General features: G+C 37.5%; 2 protein-coding genes across 2 annotated transcripts in view; one reads left to right on the top strand and one right to left on the bottom strand.

The window, feature by feature from the left end:
* Positions 1-17846, bottom strand: part of arl13b (ADP-ribosylation factor-like 13b) — a 326110-nt gene that overhangs the window by 177121 nt on the left and 131143 nt on the right. The gene's annotated exons all lie outside the window — the stretch shown is intronic.
* Positions 1-17846, top strand: part of LOC114650310 (E3 ubiquitin ligase TRAF3IP2-like) — a 99024-nt gene that overhangs the window by 79520 nt on the left and 1658 nt on the right. The window contains exons 8-9 of the mRNA XM_028799862.2: positions 13340-13459; positions 16025-16099. Coding sequence (XP_028655695.1) covers positions 13340-13459; positions 16025-16099 — 195 coding nt within the window. The remainder of the gene's footprint in view (positions 1-13339; positions 13460-16024; positions 16100-17846) is intronic.

Here is a 17846-nt window from a genome sequence, read left to right as displayed (position 1 = left end):
GTCTGATTCTGTTCAAAATTCTATGTGTAGTCATGTGTTAGTTGACTTGCTAGCACAATGTCATGTTTAGCTTACATACTGAAGATGCCCTTGATAATTCTAGGATGCCTAATAGTAATGGATAAGGCTATTACCATGCCTCAGTAAACATTATCACATGGTTGTCTGCTAATTTCTTACAATTGAGCACTAACTAAATTTAAATGATCCATTCCTGCAACCTTTTCCTATTGTCCACTGTCATAAGCCTTTTAGTAAGGCTAAACAAAGCTCATATAGATCATTCCTCTTCTGGGGCCTCATGTATAAACGGTGAATACGCACAAAAATGTTGCGTACACCCTTTTCCAAGCTCACTTCAAGATATATAAAAACTAAACTTGGCGTAAAGCAATGCACATTTTCACAGTAGCCTCTCACCTTGCATACACACTTTTCTGCTCAGCTTTGCAAACTGGTGGCACCCAGCATCAAAAGCAGTGTTACTGTTTCTGTGTGGTCTCCCTTTTTTAGATTTGCATCAATGATGTGGGATTTATCGAATATATTGAAATTAATTGCATATTGTTTACAAATTCAAGGCAATTGATTGTAATTATTCTGTAACAATATAATGGTGCACGGAATGGGCAAACTATTCCAAATACCATAGCTGCTTTAGCGATGTTACTGTCGGTGCACCATGCAGAGTATGTGTGGTATCTTAGCTGCACAGCAGCTGATCTGAAAGCCCTTGAGGACATTTATAGTACGTGCTACCTCAGGAAAGCCGCCAGCATCTGCATGGATTCCACTCAGCCATGTCACATCTGAACCTTTTCCATCCAGAAAATTCTTCAGAACTTTTCCTGCCCAGACCTCCAGGATCAGAAACAGTTTCATCCCAAGAGCTGTAAACACACTCAATCAGTCCATCAAGTGCTCCCAGCAGAACTGTTTTTACTTATAATTATAATTACCTCACTGTAAACTTGCACTACAACTGCAATATTGCACAACCTGAGCCACTATCTACATTATATGTACACGTATATTGTACGTATGCTTTCATATCGTATTGTTTCATTGTTTTCTTTCATCTTATTATTATTGTTATTTTATCATTTTATAGGAAAATACGTTTATGGGGGATTTGCATATTGAATTTCATTGTACCATACAATGACTATAAAGGAATTCAATTCAATTTAATAGAAGATTGCGCATATTTCCAGATGATGATGACTGGCTTTTAAGTTTTTTTAGCTACGCTTTTGGAGCTGTGCTTGTTAGAATACTAGAATGTATACTTTATATCATTTTTATGATGAAATGCATTAAAGTATATATATTTCCTTTTACAGAAAAAATTAACTTCATTTAAATAATGTATACTGTTAATAATTTAAACATGTGGGGGCTTGATGGTGACGCAGTAGTGATGAGTTGGCGCCACGTCCAAGGATTGTTCCTGCCTCGCATTTTATGCCTTAGGACTTGCGCGACCCAAGATGGATGGATGGAATAATTAAACATGTATAATAAAGAGTTTTTATTGTTCCTTAAAATTTTTGAAGAATTTTTTTTTTCTTTTTACTACGCTAAAGGGGTCTGTTTAACATCATACCCTTGGTTTATTGTTATTGTTATTATTATTGCATTAGGATTTACTATGCATATCCTGGACCACTTTCTAACACCATTCCCTGGGTTTATTATCTTAATACTTTAAGATTGCTGAAGATATTATATCTTATGCTTATAGTATGTTAATGATTATATTTTAGGCATATAGTATTTACACTATATTGGCAATAGATATCTCTACTTTCTAATCCTCAAACGCCGCTGCGTGGGGGCTTGTCTTGCTTTGGACGTGCTCTGTCTCTAGGTATGTCAGAGGACTGGGACTTTGTGAAGTGGGGTCCAGCCTCATGTGGTGAGGCAAAATGGGGGGGTGGGGGGATAAGGGGGGGAGAGAGAGAGCAGGCTATATCTAATCTATCCTTTATTCCTTATAATTAGAACTACCAACGTAACAATAGGCTGCATGGCAATTACCCGTGGGGAAATAGGAAATTAAGGTTAAAGCGGTCTCACTTCCAGTTAAGACTATAAAATTACATCAAAAATTCAGAATCAATGTCTCCATGATGGGACAGTTGACTTTGTGAGCTGGAATGTTAAAGGCCTAAATCACAAATTAAAGAGAAAGAAAGTATTCTCTCACCTAACAGGTTTAAACACTAAAATAGAATTTTTACAGGAGACCCACTTACTAAGCAAGGATCAGTTCCAGCTACAAAAGGACTGGACTAGCCAAATGTTCCATTCTAGCTTTACAAACAAAAGTAGAGGTCTGGGTATCCTTATACATAGAACAGTCTCATTTGCAGCATCAGATGTAGTATCTGATCCTGAAGGGAGATATGTGATGGTCATGGGCAACATCTTTAACTGTAAAATGATTTTGATAAATGTTTATGCACCGAATGTCAATGATAAGGAATTCATGCAAAATGTATTTGAATCCATACAAATGTGAACACTCATAAAATTATAATGGCTGGGGACTTTAATTGTGTTTTAAATCCACTCTTAGATAGGACTTCTGTCACAGGGGGCATGACATCTAACACTGCAAAGACAATTACACAGTTTGTAACTGACCACAATTTATCAGACCCCTGGAGGTTTCTAAACCCAAACTCAAGAACATATTCTTTCTACTCACCAGTACATCATTGCTACTCAAGAATTGCTTATTTCTTTATAAATAATAATTTCTCGCCTATGATTAAATCTTGCAAGTACGATGCTATTATTATTTCCGACCATGCACCTCTGATCTTGGAGTTAAAGTCACTATGCCCCACACACTCACCTTGCAGATGGCGCCTTAACCCGCTTCTATTAGCAAATGAGAACTTTACTGAATTTATATCCAAACAAATCAGTTTTTTCCTAATGACAAATACATCTTCAGAGGTTTCTGCAGGAATACTATGGGAAACTTTAAAGGCCTTCTTAAGAGGACAGATTATTTCATATCTTTCCCACAGGAATAAATTAGAAACCAAGAAAGTATCAGAGCTAAAAAACAAGATTACTAGAGTAGATGAAGAACATGCCAGGCTTCCAAGTGAGGCTCTACATAGACCTCTGGTGCTATCAGAATTACTAGATGCTATAAAGTCACTTCAAGGCGGGAAAGCAGCAGGCCCTGATGGGTACCCTGCAGAATTTTACTATAAGAAATTCTGCACTCAGCTAGCTCCCCTCTTATTAGCAACATTTACAGAAGCTAGAGGCAATCAAATTCTACCTCAAACTTTTCGGCAAGCATTAATCACCGTCTTTCCTAAACAAAATAAGGACTTATCCCAATGTGCATCATATAGACCAATTTCACTTCTGAATAATGATGTTAAGATACTCTCAAAAATCATAGCTAGAAGGATTGAGAAAGTGCTGCCTTTGGTAATATCACAAGATCAAACTGGATTTATCAAGGGTCGACACTTCTCTTCCAATCTTCAACGCCTGTTTAATGTAATATAGTAATCCCTCGCTATATCGCGCTTCGACTTTCGTGGCTTCACTCTATTGCGGATTTTATATGTAAGCATATTTAAATATATATCGCAGATTTTTTGCTGGTTCGCGGATTTCTGCGGACAATAGGTGTTTTAATTTCTGGTACATGCTTCCTCAGTTGGTTTGCCCAGTTGATTTCATACAAGGGACGCTATTGGCAGATGGCTGAGAAGCTACCCAACCACAGCGCGTATTATGTATTAAATAAAAGTCCTCAAATATATTGTGAGCATGGGGGCTGTTCGCACCCCTAGAGGACACGGCCACTCCTCAAAAAACGCTGAAAGATTACCTTCACAGTGCTCCCTTCTTTGCTGGGCTTACATGTGGCTGCTTTGCAAGCTATATGCTTCCTGCATGGTGCTTCGCATACTTAAAAGATCAAACAGCACGTATTGATTTTTGATTGTTTGCTCGCGCTCGTTTGCTCTCTCTCTCTCTCTCTCTGACGGAGGGGGTGTGAGCAGAGGGGCTGTTCGCATACTGGCCTAGAGGATACGGACGCTCCTCTGAAAAATGCTTGCTCCCTTCCTTTCAGCTACAGTACTTTGCCCGGCGGTGCTTCGCATACTTGATTTTTGACTGTTTGCTTTTTTTTCTCTCTGTCTCTCTCGCTCTCTCTGACGCGCACTCCTTTGAAGAGGAAGATATGTTTACATTCTTTTAATTATGAGACGGAACTGTCATCTCTGTCTTGTCATGGAGCACAGTTTAAACTTTTGAAAAAGAGACAAATGTTTGTTTGCAGTGTTTGAATAACGTTCCTGTCTCTCTACAACCTCCTGTGTTTCTGTGCAAATCTGTGACCCAAGCATGACAATATAAAAATAACCATATAAACATGTGGTTTCTACTTTGCGGATTTTCACCTTTCGCAGGGGGGTCTGGAACGCAACCCCCGCGATGGAGGAGGGATTACTGTATACTAACCAACAAAGTCAAACACCTCAGAAATTTTATCATTGGATGCAGAAAAAGCATTTGACATGATTGAATGGAAATACCTTTTCACTACCTTAGAGAAATTTGGGTTTGGCCCGAACATTTGTGCATGGATCAAACTACTATATACCAATCCAGAAGGTTCAGTTTGTATTAACAACATTTGTTCAGACTACTTTAAACTAGAACGTGGTACTCGACAAGGTTGCCCCTTGTCACCACTACTATTTGCAGTTGCCATTGAACCACTGGCGGTCCACTGTTGAAATTCTTACAAGATAAAGGGGATTTTCAGAGAAGGGCTGGAACAGAAAATTTTTCTATATGCAGATGATATGGTACTGTATATATCGGATCCACAAAATTCTGTGCCTGCAGTCTCAACAGCACTTACAGAATTTCAAAAGATCTCTGGTCTCAGAATTAATTTGAATAAAAGTGTGCTCTTTCCAGTGAATTCTTAAGCACACAATATTAGATTGGACACCTTCCCTTTTATCATCGCAGATCAGTTAAAATACCTAGGGGTAAACATCACAAGTAAACATAAAGCTCTTTATCAACAAAATTTCACCGTCTGTATGGAAAAAATAAAGCAAGACTTGCATAGATGGTCAACCCTTCATCTCACTCTAGCTGGAAGAATTAATGTTGTTAAGAGGAATATTCTTCCTAACCTTCTTTTTTTTATTTCAAATCATTCCAATATACAGTACATTAATAAATAATTTTTAAGCAATTAGATTCAACAATAACCTCATTTATTTGGAACTCAAAACATCCACGTATCCAAAGAGCGAATCTACAAAGACCTAAGGCAGAAGGTGGCATGGCTCTACCCAACTTTCAGTTTTATTACTGGGCAGCAAACATAAAAGCTATAAAAACCTGGATACAAATAGATGAACATACACATGCTTGGTCCACAATGGAAGTAAAATCCTGCAGTACTTTATATTCCCTGCTTTGTGCCCCAATAAATACAAGTTATCGGCAATGTACTAATAACCCAATTGTGCTTCACTCACTCAGAATATGGAACCATTGTAGAAAGCATTTTAAGATGGAGAATCTTTTATTTGTTGCACCTCCGCAAGAGAACCACCTCTTTCAACCGTTGCAAACATATGCAGTTTTTAATATCTGGAAAAGATTTGGGATTAAATTGCTTAGAGATCTTTATATAGACAACACCTTTTGCATCCTATGAACAATTACACTCCAAATTTAACTTTCCAACCACACATTTCTTTCACTATCTTCAAATTAGGAACTTTGTTAAACAGAACCTGCCCGATTTTCCTCATCTTGCACCCTCCTCCATGCCGGAAAAAATATTGCTCAATTTCAGGGACTTAGACACCATCTCTGCAATATATAAAATTGTCTTGCAGTCCCTCAGAAAAGGAGTAGAAAATAGCAATGCAGAGACTTTACTCGAGCTCCATATGCGCAAAGCATACAATTATTCAACTCAAAATTATATATCGAGCACATCAGTCTCTCCTAAAACTGTCCAAAATGTTTCCAGGGCAAGATCCAACCTGCAAACGCTGCAATCAAGTCCCAGCCTCACTGGGTTACATGTTCTAGGCCTGCACCAAATTAACATCATTTTGGACCAAAATTTTTAAGTGCCTTTCAGACAGCCTTGGTGTCACAATTCCTCCTAACCCATTAACAGCTGTATTTGGTGTTCTTCCAGATGGGTTTAAAGTGGAGAAGGACAAACAAACTGTGATTGCATTTACTACGCTTTTGGCACGCAGACCTATTTTGCTAAACTGGAAGAATCCTAACTCTCCTCTCTTAACTCGGTGGGAAACCGATGGTTTATTCTATTTGAAATTGGAAAAAATCAAATATTCAGTTAGAGGATCTGTACAGAATTTTTTCAAAACCTGGCAAGATCTAATCAATAATATCTTGGAATAAGCTCTAAATGCACCAAGGAAACAATTATCTCCACATTTCTTTTTCTTCATTTATCTCTATTGCCCTATTAAACTCATCAGTTTAGGTATGTTTACAAGCCTTAAGTTTTACTCTATTTGGCCATGCTCTCTCTCTTGGGGGGGGCGACTTGTTTTCAATCCTATCTTTTGTAAAAATTGATCTATTTGAATGGAATTACAATAAAATAAATTAAAAAAAAAAAAATTTTGAAGAATCAGCGTTCTAAGCTTACAGTTGCTTTTACATTTATTACAGAGCTCATATTATGTTTGGTTATGTGGAAAAGGAAAATGGAAGGAAAGAAATTCGGGGTTGGTATGTTTGACAGACACAGTACTGCTGCAATAAATTATTACATCCAGGGTTGTGTGCGTCCCAGCAGTCATCTTGTGGGAGGCAGGAACAATCTCTGGACAGGGCTTCAGCTCATTGATACCACTGTGGTACTGTGCCCCCATGTTTAACTAGAAAATTCAGTTTACTATTGAGGAAGTGTAAAATGCTCCACACAGGCAAATGGACAATTGATTTTAAGTACAAGATAAGCAACTCGGTCCATCAGAAAAGAACTTCTGAAATAGATACAGTGGTACCTCTGGTCACGACCGTAATTCGTTCCAAAACTTTGGACGTGACCCAATTTGGTTGTGACCCGAACGTAATTTCCCCATAAGATTGTATGTAAATACAATTAATCCATTCCCAACCGTACAAACTGTATGTAAATATATATTTTTTTAAGCACAAAAATAATTATATCATAGAATGCACAGTGCAATATTAAACTAAATGTAAAAACATTGAATAACACTGAGAAAACCTTGAACAACAGAGAAAACTAACATTGTAAGAGTTCGCGCTAGACCCTTACAAACTGCACACTGTAAACACTTTTTTTTTTGAGTTTTAAGCACAGGGAAAAAAATTAAATGCCACTTCTCTTGTGAAACTTTTCAAACCATCCACTACTGGCTGTAAATTCCTCACCTTCGCCACTCAAAGAAGGATTTTTTTTTTCAGCAAATCGTCATGAATCTTCCTGGCTTTCTCGCATATCATCGGCTCGCTTACGCTATCCCCTGCAAGTTGCTTCTCGTTCAACCACACTAGCAACAGTTTTTCCACCTCTTCCAGCACTTGAGGCCTGTGCTTGGTTAACATTATAACTCCTTTTCCAACATCAGCTGCTTTCTTAGGCCCTGTATACGCAAACAAAAGAAAATGGGAAGTCATTGGTACATACGAACACGCGTAGGAAAACTGGCCGCCAGCGTTTTTGTTTGTCACCAGAGCGTGTGGTCATGAACAGATGCAAAATTTTGGCAAACTATTTGATCGTAACCCGATTTGTACGTGTTCGGAAACGTTCGTGACCAGAGGTTCTAATGTATATGGGTTCATATTAATATAACCTCTTTATTGTAGTACAATCCAAAGCGATTAAAAAGGCAAATGAAATATCAAGGTTATATTGTAAAAACATTATGGTCAGTCTGTATAATGTGCTAGTGAGACCATATCTGGAGTAATGTGTACACGTTTTGAGTGTACTGTAAGAAATATCTGAATGGAGATAGAGACAAATATAAGTAACTGAATGAACTCAAGGATCTGAATGGTCTTTTCTCATTTGTTAAACTTTTATTGTTCTTATTTTTTTTTCTTTTATGTGTTAGCTCTTTAAAGATTAATGAAACACACATGTAAGGTGAGGCTAAATTAGCTGCTTCTCTCAATATGTAGCTGATTATTTATAGCTTCAAAAATTAATTTGACAATACGGGGAACAAAATTAGTAAATGTTTTTAAAGAAAAAAAAATTTTTTTGTTTCTTTACTTATGCAAGAGGAAAACATATTTCTGCTTGCCTACATTTTTTCCCATAGACAAACCTGTGTAAATAACAATTGTTTGTGTCAAGTTGTCATCTTATCGCACTATTTAAAAAAGCATGTGCTGCTTATCAAGTAGTAATGAAAACACCATCTGCCACCCCTTTAAATGTTTTAACAAAAGTAACCTTTGCAATTACAGAAAGCTGATGAAGTGTTCTCTTGCTTGCCAAGATATTGTTATAAATAGAGTGATGCTTTTATATTTGAAATATACTGTAAAATTAACACATGTTCTGGAAAGCAAACTCGTAGTGGTGGTTGTTGTAATAGTAGTACTGAGCTGTGTACATATTTTTTTATCTTTTTCTGTTAAGGATCATACTATTTTTCTACACACAAATATTGAGTCTGTCCAATCTTTTTCAATTTCCTACTTTTCAAGAACTAAAATATACTTAAACTCTTTTTCAGATATAAAGCATCGAACTTCTCCAATTTATTTTCTCATCCAAAATTTTCTAAAAGTAATAATATCTTATTGGTTTCCAAAGAATCTTTTGACACTCGCTCATACAGCAACTGTTTGACAGGTTAAGGGCAGTGCTAGACTAGGAAATAAAGTAAATGTTGTGGAGGGGAAGGGAAATTTTTCTGTAGCAAAGAGGCTTAGTATATAGTGTGTGTTGGGAACTGGGAATGCTTTTAGACAAAACACATGGAATGAGTTTTCGAGAGGACATGCCACAAAAGAGAGTGAGCATTTACTCGGAGGTCATAGTGTAAAGTGTAAAATTTAAGTTTGAGTTTTGCATTATAACGACTAAACTGATTTGAACAGGAAGTATGGTTGGTGTGGGCAAATTTGGACCTGGGGACTGCAGTGGCCGAATATGTTGTGTTTTTTTTTTTTTTTTTTTTAAACCAGTATATGCTTACATTTATTGCTGCAGCTGAACTTGTGGCCTAATTTGTTTTCACAGCAGCACACAATATGGTACTGCACAAGACTGTTAATTAGATTAGATAAACTTTATTAATCCCATGGGGAAATTCAGATGCATAAAGCAGTAGAAACATAAAAAAAACAAGGATACAGACTTGCAGGACATACTGTATAATTCAGCCAGTTAATCAATCTATAAATAAATAAATGTATATTTTGCAGATATTTGAAAATAAACTTAGCTTATCGGGAGAAAGTACTGAATTGCCTGAGAGCAGTGGGCAGAAAAGACTCCTAGAGGTGTTTCTTTGCACACTGTAGTGGAATGGACTTGTGGCTAAAAGTGCTCCAAGAGAGCACCTCCAGGGGGGGAAGGAAGGGATTTTTCATGATGCCATTCAATTTTGCCACCGTCCTCTTTTCTACAACAGCTTCCAGTGTGTTCAGGGTTCATGCTATGATGGAGTGGGCTTTCCTGACAAGTTTGTACAGGCACTGTGCTTCCTTTGAGCTCAAGTTTCTTCCCTGGGGTACTGTAGTGTAGAACAACACACTGGCTATTATGGACTGGTTTAACATTTCCAGCTGCTTGCAGCATACAGCAAAAGACCAGAGTTTCCTTAGGAAATACAGTCCTTGATATAGCCCAACTGTGTTGTCAAACTAGTCCAGTTTGTCAAGTCAATTCCAGTGAACTTTATTTGTAGGGTGCAGTGCTGTTTATGTGAACCCCCAAGTACTTGTAGCTCTGCACCACTTTCATGTCTTCTCCCTGAATGGTGACCGTTCCCAGAAACTCCTTGGAATTGCATAAGTCCACCACTAGCTCTTTTGTCTTACTGATGTTTTTTGTATTTTCCATGGAAAAATTCATCTGCTGAAGGTTCTGGGACTAGCCATCATTCCTCCTCAAATAAGATCATATATTGGAAGCAATAATCTATCCCTGTGTTTGACATGACTGACAAAGCCCACCTCATTTGGATCCAAGAGCTCCAAAACTCAACATGTCAGTCTTTATGCTACTCCTGTATACCAGAATAATAATGCTAGATTTTAGCTAATGTCCATGCTCACTGCTTCAGAAAAGTCATTAATGTACTCATTCATCATTAACAAACTGTCTTTATTTGCTTCAGACTAGCTTCAGATTGTGTTCAGATGCTCTTCTTATTGAATTTAGTTCTGAGCAACCTGGGAGTACTTTTCTTGCATGATGCAGCAAAGGACTTTATTCATTCCTAATTGTGTGACACATCATGGTGTATCTAGCAAGAGGCAATGACTGCCTTGGATTTGGATTTCTTAAGCAAAGTAACGAAGAAATTAGCAAGCCAACAACATGTTTTCACTTGATGGAAAGAAAACAGAACAGTATAAAACCAAAGAAACAATTGCATTTGTTTTGTTTTAAAGTTGATTGCTTACGCCGTAGCGGACTAAAACCCAGCTAAGATTCACACCGTCGATAAGACAGTGATTTATTAATTTTTTAGGTAGGGATCCCAGGAACACATCCAGCCTTGGCCCAACTCATACACACTCCTCCACAGAGAAAAAAAGAAAACGGTAGTAAAACAGAAATGTCAGAATGTGTTAAACAATAATAAAATCTAACTATACAAACTACAATGATCCCACCCCAGTTCCCTTCCCTTCTGGTGATTTTACACGAATTCAACAATAACAAATCACCAACAAAAACAACACACGATGAAGTCCATGAAAAAAGTGCAAATGATAAAATGAAATAATGGAGGTAGATAGTCCAGAGATCAACACTCTGTATATGATAGCGTGTGAATGGGATCAGGAGCGCTCCTTTCTTCTCAGGACGATGACAAATCCTCAGACAGTCCTCATGCAGCCCCCTTTTAAATCTCGTGCTGCCTCCTTGTCCCCAGCAGTGTCTACACCCTCGGCAGACAACCAGTCAGAGCCACTGCAGGGAGTTGAAGTTTCTTTACCCAGTAACACTGCTACAACGCTATCCAGTAAAACAGCTGAAAGAAGCGTATTAGAAAACAAATGGTGATAATAATAATGTCTCCATGTATTTCTTTTCTTTGTCTGATTTACTTGATAGCAAGTGCTGTAAGCACTGCTTGGCAAGGAGTGAAATGGTGTGTAACAAAACAGATGCTTCATAAAGTTGTTTTTCTTACCTTTTTCTCTTCTGGCAGGCTTCTTTCTTAAAATGCATACAAGGTCAATTTGAGATATCTTGAAATGTATTGCAGATATGTTAAACTGTAACGGAGTTTCAGATATCTTAAAAAGTAAACTGCATTTTAAGATATCTGCATTCTGAAACATCTCTAAATATTAATTTGGCTCACCGTATCTCGTACATCTAATGATATGTTCAGCTGTAGTATCAGAAGATATTTGCATATGCCTAGTCCTTTCTTATTTCACTGCCGAGGTACTGTGGTTAGTTAGGCCAGTGTTTTCTCCTTCTGGTTAACCCTTAGTCACTCAGTGTTAAATGTCATTTGCATAAAGTTTCGAATCTCATTCAGACAAAAATGAAATTGGGTTGACCAATAAACACAATAACGTAACTGTTTTGTTTTCATATATTATGATAGTTGTTATTTATAACCAGTTTGTATAGTATTTTAGATCATAGGTGATGATGATGTGACAACATTCAGCATGTCCATCATTTCAAATACAAAACACTTTGTTTTAAGAGACCTGCATCAATCCTTATATTATGTTCCATATTGTGAAACTTATAATTAAGCTTATTTTTGAGTCTTAGATACTGTAGAGTTGGGAGACAAATCAATAGCTTCACAAATTTGAATGGAAGGAAATAAGACATTTCCCAAAGTTTCAAAGCATACAATACAAATATGCGGTATATAGAAGTATATCACAGTAATGCTTTATCATATATGGAAGATGCTCTGCAGATTTCTTGATTTCTTTAGTTTTCTTATATTATTACTTTGACAGGCATGCATATATATATATATATATATATATATATATATATATATATATATATATACACACACACACAGTAATCCCTCCTCCATCGCGGGGGTTGCGTTCCAGACCCACCCAACCCCTAGGGAAAGGTGAAAATCCGCAAAGTAGAAACCATATGTTTATATGGTTATTTTTATATTGTCATGCTTGGGTCACAGATTTGCACAGAAACACAGGAAGTTGTAGAGAGACAGGAACTTTATTCAAACACTGCAAACAAACATTTGTCTCCTTTTCAAAAGTTTAAACTATACTCCATGACAAGACAGAGATGACAGTTCCGTCTCACAATTAAAAGAATGCAATCATATCTTCCTCTTCAAAGGAGTGCGCGTCAGAGAGAGAGAGAGAAAAAATCAAACAGTCAAAAATCAATAGGGCTGTTTGGCTTTTAAGTATGCGAAGCACCGCCGGACAAAGTAGCTGCAAGGAAGGGAGCAAGCATTTTTCAGCATTTTTTAGAGGAGCGTCAGTATCCTCTAGGCCAGTGTGCGAACAGCCCCTCTGCTCACACCCCCTCCCGTCAGGAGCAGAGAATGTCAGAGAGAGAGAGAAAAGCAAACAATCAAAAATCAATACGCGCTGTTTGATCTTTTAAGTATGGGGAAGCACCATGCGGGAAGCATATCGCTTGCAAAGCAGCCACATGTAAGCCCAGCAAAGAAGTGAGCACTGTGAAGGTAATCTTTCAGCGTTTTTTGAGGAGTTGCCGTATCCTCTAGGGGTGCGAACAGCCCCAGTGCTCACAATATATTTGAGGAGTTTTATTTAATACATAATACGCGCTGTGGTTGGGTAGCTTCCTAGCCATCTGCCAATAGCGTCCCTTGTATGAAATCAACTGGGCAAACCAACTGAGGAAGCATGTACCAGAAATTAAAAGACCCATTGTCCGCAGAAATCCGCGAACCAGCAAAAAATCCGCGATATATATTTAAATATGCTTACATATAAAATCCGCGATAGAGTGAAGCCGCGAAAGTCAAAGCGCGATATAGCGAGGGATTACTGTATATATATATATAATATATATATATAATATACACATCCATATATAATAATGTCATTTTTTTTTTTTTTTATGCAGAAGGACTTCCTGATTATTATTGTGATCAGCCCAAAATATTATGAAACTGTGAAGCCTTACAGGCATGAAGGGATGAAGAATGATGAAAGTGCCTTAAACACTGTCTACATATACAAACAGGTACTGTGCTTCTCCATTCCTGTGGGACATCCCCATATTTCTGGTTGTTAGACAGTGATGTTATGTTCCCGTGCCTGAGGTTCAATGTGTTTCATTGATTATTTGGTTTGGTGATTTGCTGAAGTCTCTTTTTATTTTTGGTAGTTACAAGTTCCCAAGGTTGCAGTAAACATGTTTCAGGCTAACAAACAAACAAGGTCTTGTCATGACAGAATTGCTTTGGAGAATTTGCTCTGACTTTTCTTTTAATTTCATCTTTTACAAGTCTGTGATGCTGTTCTATGCTTTATTATTAGTATATAGACAGCATGGGTTCAGACGAGAAAGGTCATGCTTCACTAATATGCTGGAATCACAGACGTGCATGTAATATATATTTTTATCTTGATTTTCAGAAGGCTGTTGTTAAGGTACCACATGAAAGGTTAGTGAACAAACTAAAACAAGTAGAAATTCAGAGCATGGTCTTTATCTGGGTACAAATTTGGCTCAAATACAAGTAGTAAAGGGCTACAGTGAAGTAATCATTTTCAGAATTGGGAGATTTTAAAAGCGGAGTCCCTCAGGGATCAGTGTTAAGGTCATTGCCCTTTTAATATTCATAAATGATCTGGATAAAAATCTAATCAATAAGCTGGTTATGTTTGATGATGATACCAAATTAGATGGAAGGGCCCACAATACAGAATTAGCTAAATTGTTACAGAGGGACTTGAGTAACATACAGGTTTGACAGATTTGTGTCAAATGAAATTTAATGTAAAGTATTACACATAGAAAGTAAAAATGGGAATACTGAAGCTTGAAAGTATACCTTAATAAGAAGGACCTAGGAGTCATAGTTGACTCATCACTATCTACACTGATCAGCTACAGCATTAAAACAACCTGCCTTATATTGTGTAGGTCCCTCTCGTGAAACGAAAACCACTCTGACCTTTCCAGGCATGAACTTCACAAGATATTGGCGGCATATCCTTTAAGTCCTATTAAGGTGGGGCCTCCTTGGATTGGACTTGTTTTTCCAGCACATCCCACAGATGCTCAATTGGATTGAGATATGGGGAATTTGAAGTCAACAGCTTGAACTCTTCGTCAGGTTCCTCAAATCATTCCTGAGTAATTTTTGCAATGCGACATGGCGCATTATCTTGCTGAAAGAGGCCACTGCCTTCAAGGAATACTGTTGATATGAAGGGATGTATGTGGTCTGCAACAATTTTTATGTCTGTGGTATGTGTCAAAGTAACAGCCATTTGAATGCCAGGGCCCAAGATTTCACAGCAAAACACTGCCCAGAGCATCACACTGTCTCCATTTGCTTGCCTTCTTCCCTTAATGCATCCTGCTGCCATCTCTTCCCAAGGTAAACGATCTACACACACCTGGCTGTTCACATGATCTGAAAGAATATTTAATTCCTCAGACCATCCATCTTCTTGTTTTGCTGCATTGTCTAGTTCTGATGCTCACATGCCCATTGTAGGTGCTTTCGGCAGTGGACAGGGGTCAGCATGGGCACTGTAACCACTGCATCTTTCTGTCTTGGCCAGCATTAAGCTTTTCAGAAATATGTGCTGCAGTAGCTTTTCTGTGGGACCAGAAAAGGTGGCAAAACCTTTTCTCACTACACCCATCAATGAGCCTTGTGCGCCCATGACCCTATTGCCAGCTCACTGCTTGCCTGTCCTTGGACTCCTTTTGGTAGATACCACTACATATTGGAAACACCTTGCTGTTTTGAAGGTGCTTTGACCCAGTCATTTAGCCATCACAATTTGGCCTTGTCAAAGTTGCTCATATGCTTGGCCATTTTTCCTGATCCCAACAGAAGTGCCATTGTAGTGAGATAATCAGTGTTACTCACTTCACTTGTTTGTGATTTTAATGTTGGGGTTGATTGGTGTACATCCAAAAAGTTTTCATAAGTGATCATAGGATTTTTGACTATATAGTATATCAGGATGTGTGGAGTATATCAATGAATAAGATGGGCAAGCTGACTGGGATGAATGGCCTATCCATCCATCCATCCATCCATTATCCAACCCACTATATCCTAACTACAGAGTCACGGGGGTCTGCTGGAGACAATCCCTGAATGGCCTATTATCACCACAAATTTTTTTTAATCTTCTGATGCCTCTAACATGCAACCGGGGCAGCCATACTTGTTCATTGCATATCCCTACATATGACTTGCTTTTATGGATGATCCATTAATCCAGTATTTAAAATGCTTGTTATGCTGCTCTAAGTACTTTATGGGTACAACCCGTTCTAGTGCTACTCTCATCGCTTCACTCCTGATTCCTGAAGAGCTCTGGCAGCTTTGGCACATTTTCCAGTAAAAAAAAATCTTGGAGGCTCAGAGACCAACCTTGGCCATTCGGCATGGATTTTTCATATATAGTAAATCTCTACATCCTTCTCTTATTACCATGGCTTTCTTCTTACAGTTTACACTTTGGCATTGGAATTATCAATTATTCATAAACAATTTGTATACAGTCTTCTTTTCCTTTAGTTCATTTATACCATCCTTGCCTTTCTTCTCTCCGACAGTTACAGAATGAGTATATCCAAAATGGCAGCAGAAATTTCCGTTTTGTTCCCATCATCTTCCCTGGTGCAGAGAAGGTTTGTAATTTTGATTATTTTTTTTCTAAGACATTGTTTGACCAAATTACATAACATACGTGTATTCAACAAAAATTATTAAACTTGTGCTTCAGCCAGATTTCATATTAATCTTTTAATACTGTTGTTTAACCTATACCTTAAAGAAGGAAAAAATACAAAATGTAAAAATAAAATTTCTTTAGAGTCTACCTTTAGTTGAATCCTCCTTCATGTTTACTCATTCCTAATTTTGATTGATTATACACTATCAGCGCCTGTGGTTGGCACTCTTGAACCTATGGAATCCTGGTTGTAAGACCCAACACTGTGCAATGAACAGCATGTATTTCGGATTTCAGTTCTATAGCCAAATTTCTGTTTATTATGAAAATAGACTAATATCAGTTTTGCAGGGGTCTTGAATTGCATAAATAAATTAGTAAGTGGACATTCCTCCTGTTAAAGCATGAAACTATCTGAAAATAAGTGTATGTCCATTTAAAAAAATCTCATCAAAATTAACAGAAAAAGTTAAACGAGATGGCTTTTAAGAAATGAAAATTAAAAACCAAGTAAATAGATTCCCCTTTTTCCATTGAAATGCTATTGCACTGAAACAAAGACCAGTATTCAAAATATCTGAAATCATTAGTGTTAAATGGCTTATCCACTAATGTACAGCACACTATTTAATCAAAACAGCTTACTGTTGAAATAAAAAGCTCTAAATCCACTGCTTGTCTCTCTATGTGACTCATCTGTTTCACGTAAACTGGGATGATTTACAGAGCCATGTCAAGTCATTTATTTCTGTGATTAACTCAACTTCCAGTTCAGCTGTCTGAAAGCATCTGCATTGACTTGTACACTTCTTTTTACTAAAGGCTACTTCCACTTAGTAAGACTGAAGCCGAGTGAAATTGTACTACTTGTCTAAAAGTGCTTGACGTTAATGAACTGCAATATTCAAGTTGGCTGCAAAATAGAAGCTTTAGCTCTTCCTGCTGTGTTTCACTCTCTTGAAGACACATTCCACCAAATTCAAAGGTTGTATGCCTGAGCCTGTGAGAGGCTCTCATTATTTAGCTAAAATAGCTATTTAAAACCTAATTTCAATTGGAGTGCAAAAAAAAAAGGCTTTATGAATCCCTGACTGGTCAGTCTGTGCGGCATCAATACTTGTATTGTAGTTTTCACCATGCAAAGCTATTTTAAATATGGATTTAAACAATACAGCAACATAAACATCACAAAATCTCTAGGCAATCCTTGCTGCTCTTTGCTGTTGAATATTCTTAATGGCTTAGGGAAGAAGCATCTGGTTTATGAACTAGCAGATAGGACATGATTGGGTTGCAGTGTTTGCAGAGATGTAACAATGAAAGCAGACCTCTCATTTTTCTTAGAACAATCAGTAGATGAGCAGTTCTCTTCTGTTCACTATAAGGCACCACAGTCCCAAATTGTGGTTGCATTTGAAAATGTGTCCAAACGCTTGGAGAATCATCAGGGCTCAGCAGTGCTCTGGACTCGGGAGAAAAAGTCAGGTGACCCTTCGATACTGGGTTTCCTGTACAATGTCTACTAGCCTGTTCCTTAAATCAAAATATTATACATGTCCATATTGATCCAAGTCTCATTTTAAGGAAAAAAACCCAGTGTTTACTGGTTTTTAAAACTCGGTTCTTAAAATGTGAACTGATTTTTAGAATTTTTTTTTTTCTTTTTTACTTTATTTGGAACACTGACCGATAATGTATCTTAC

This window comes from Erpetoichthys calabaricus, chromosome 4, assembly GCF_900747795.2.
Source record: "Erpetoichthys calabaricus chromosome 4, fErpCal1.3, whole genome shotgun sequence".
In the NCBI taxonomy this organism is placed as follows: domain Eukaryota; kingdom Metazoa; phylum Chordata; class Cladistia; order Polypteriformes; family Polypteridae; genus Erpetoichthys; species Erpetoichthys calabaricus.
Note: the sequence above shows the minus strand (reverse complement) of the source record. Positions and strands in the feature narration are given on the sequence as shown.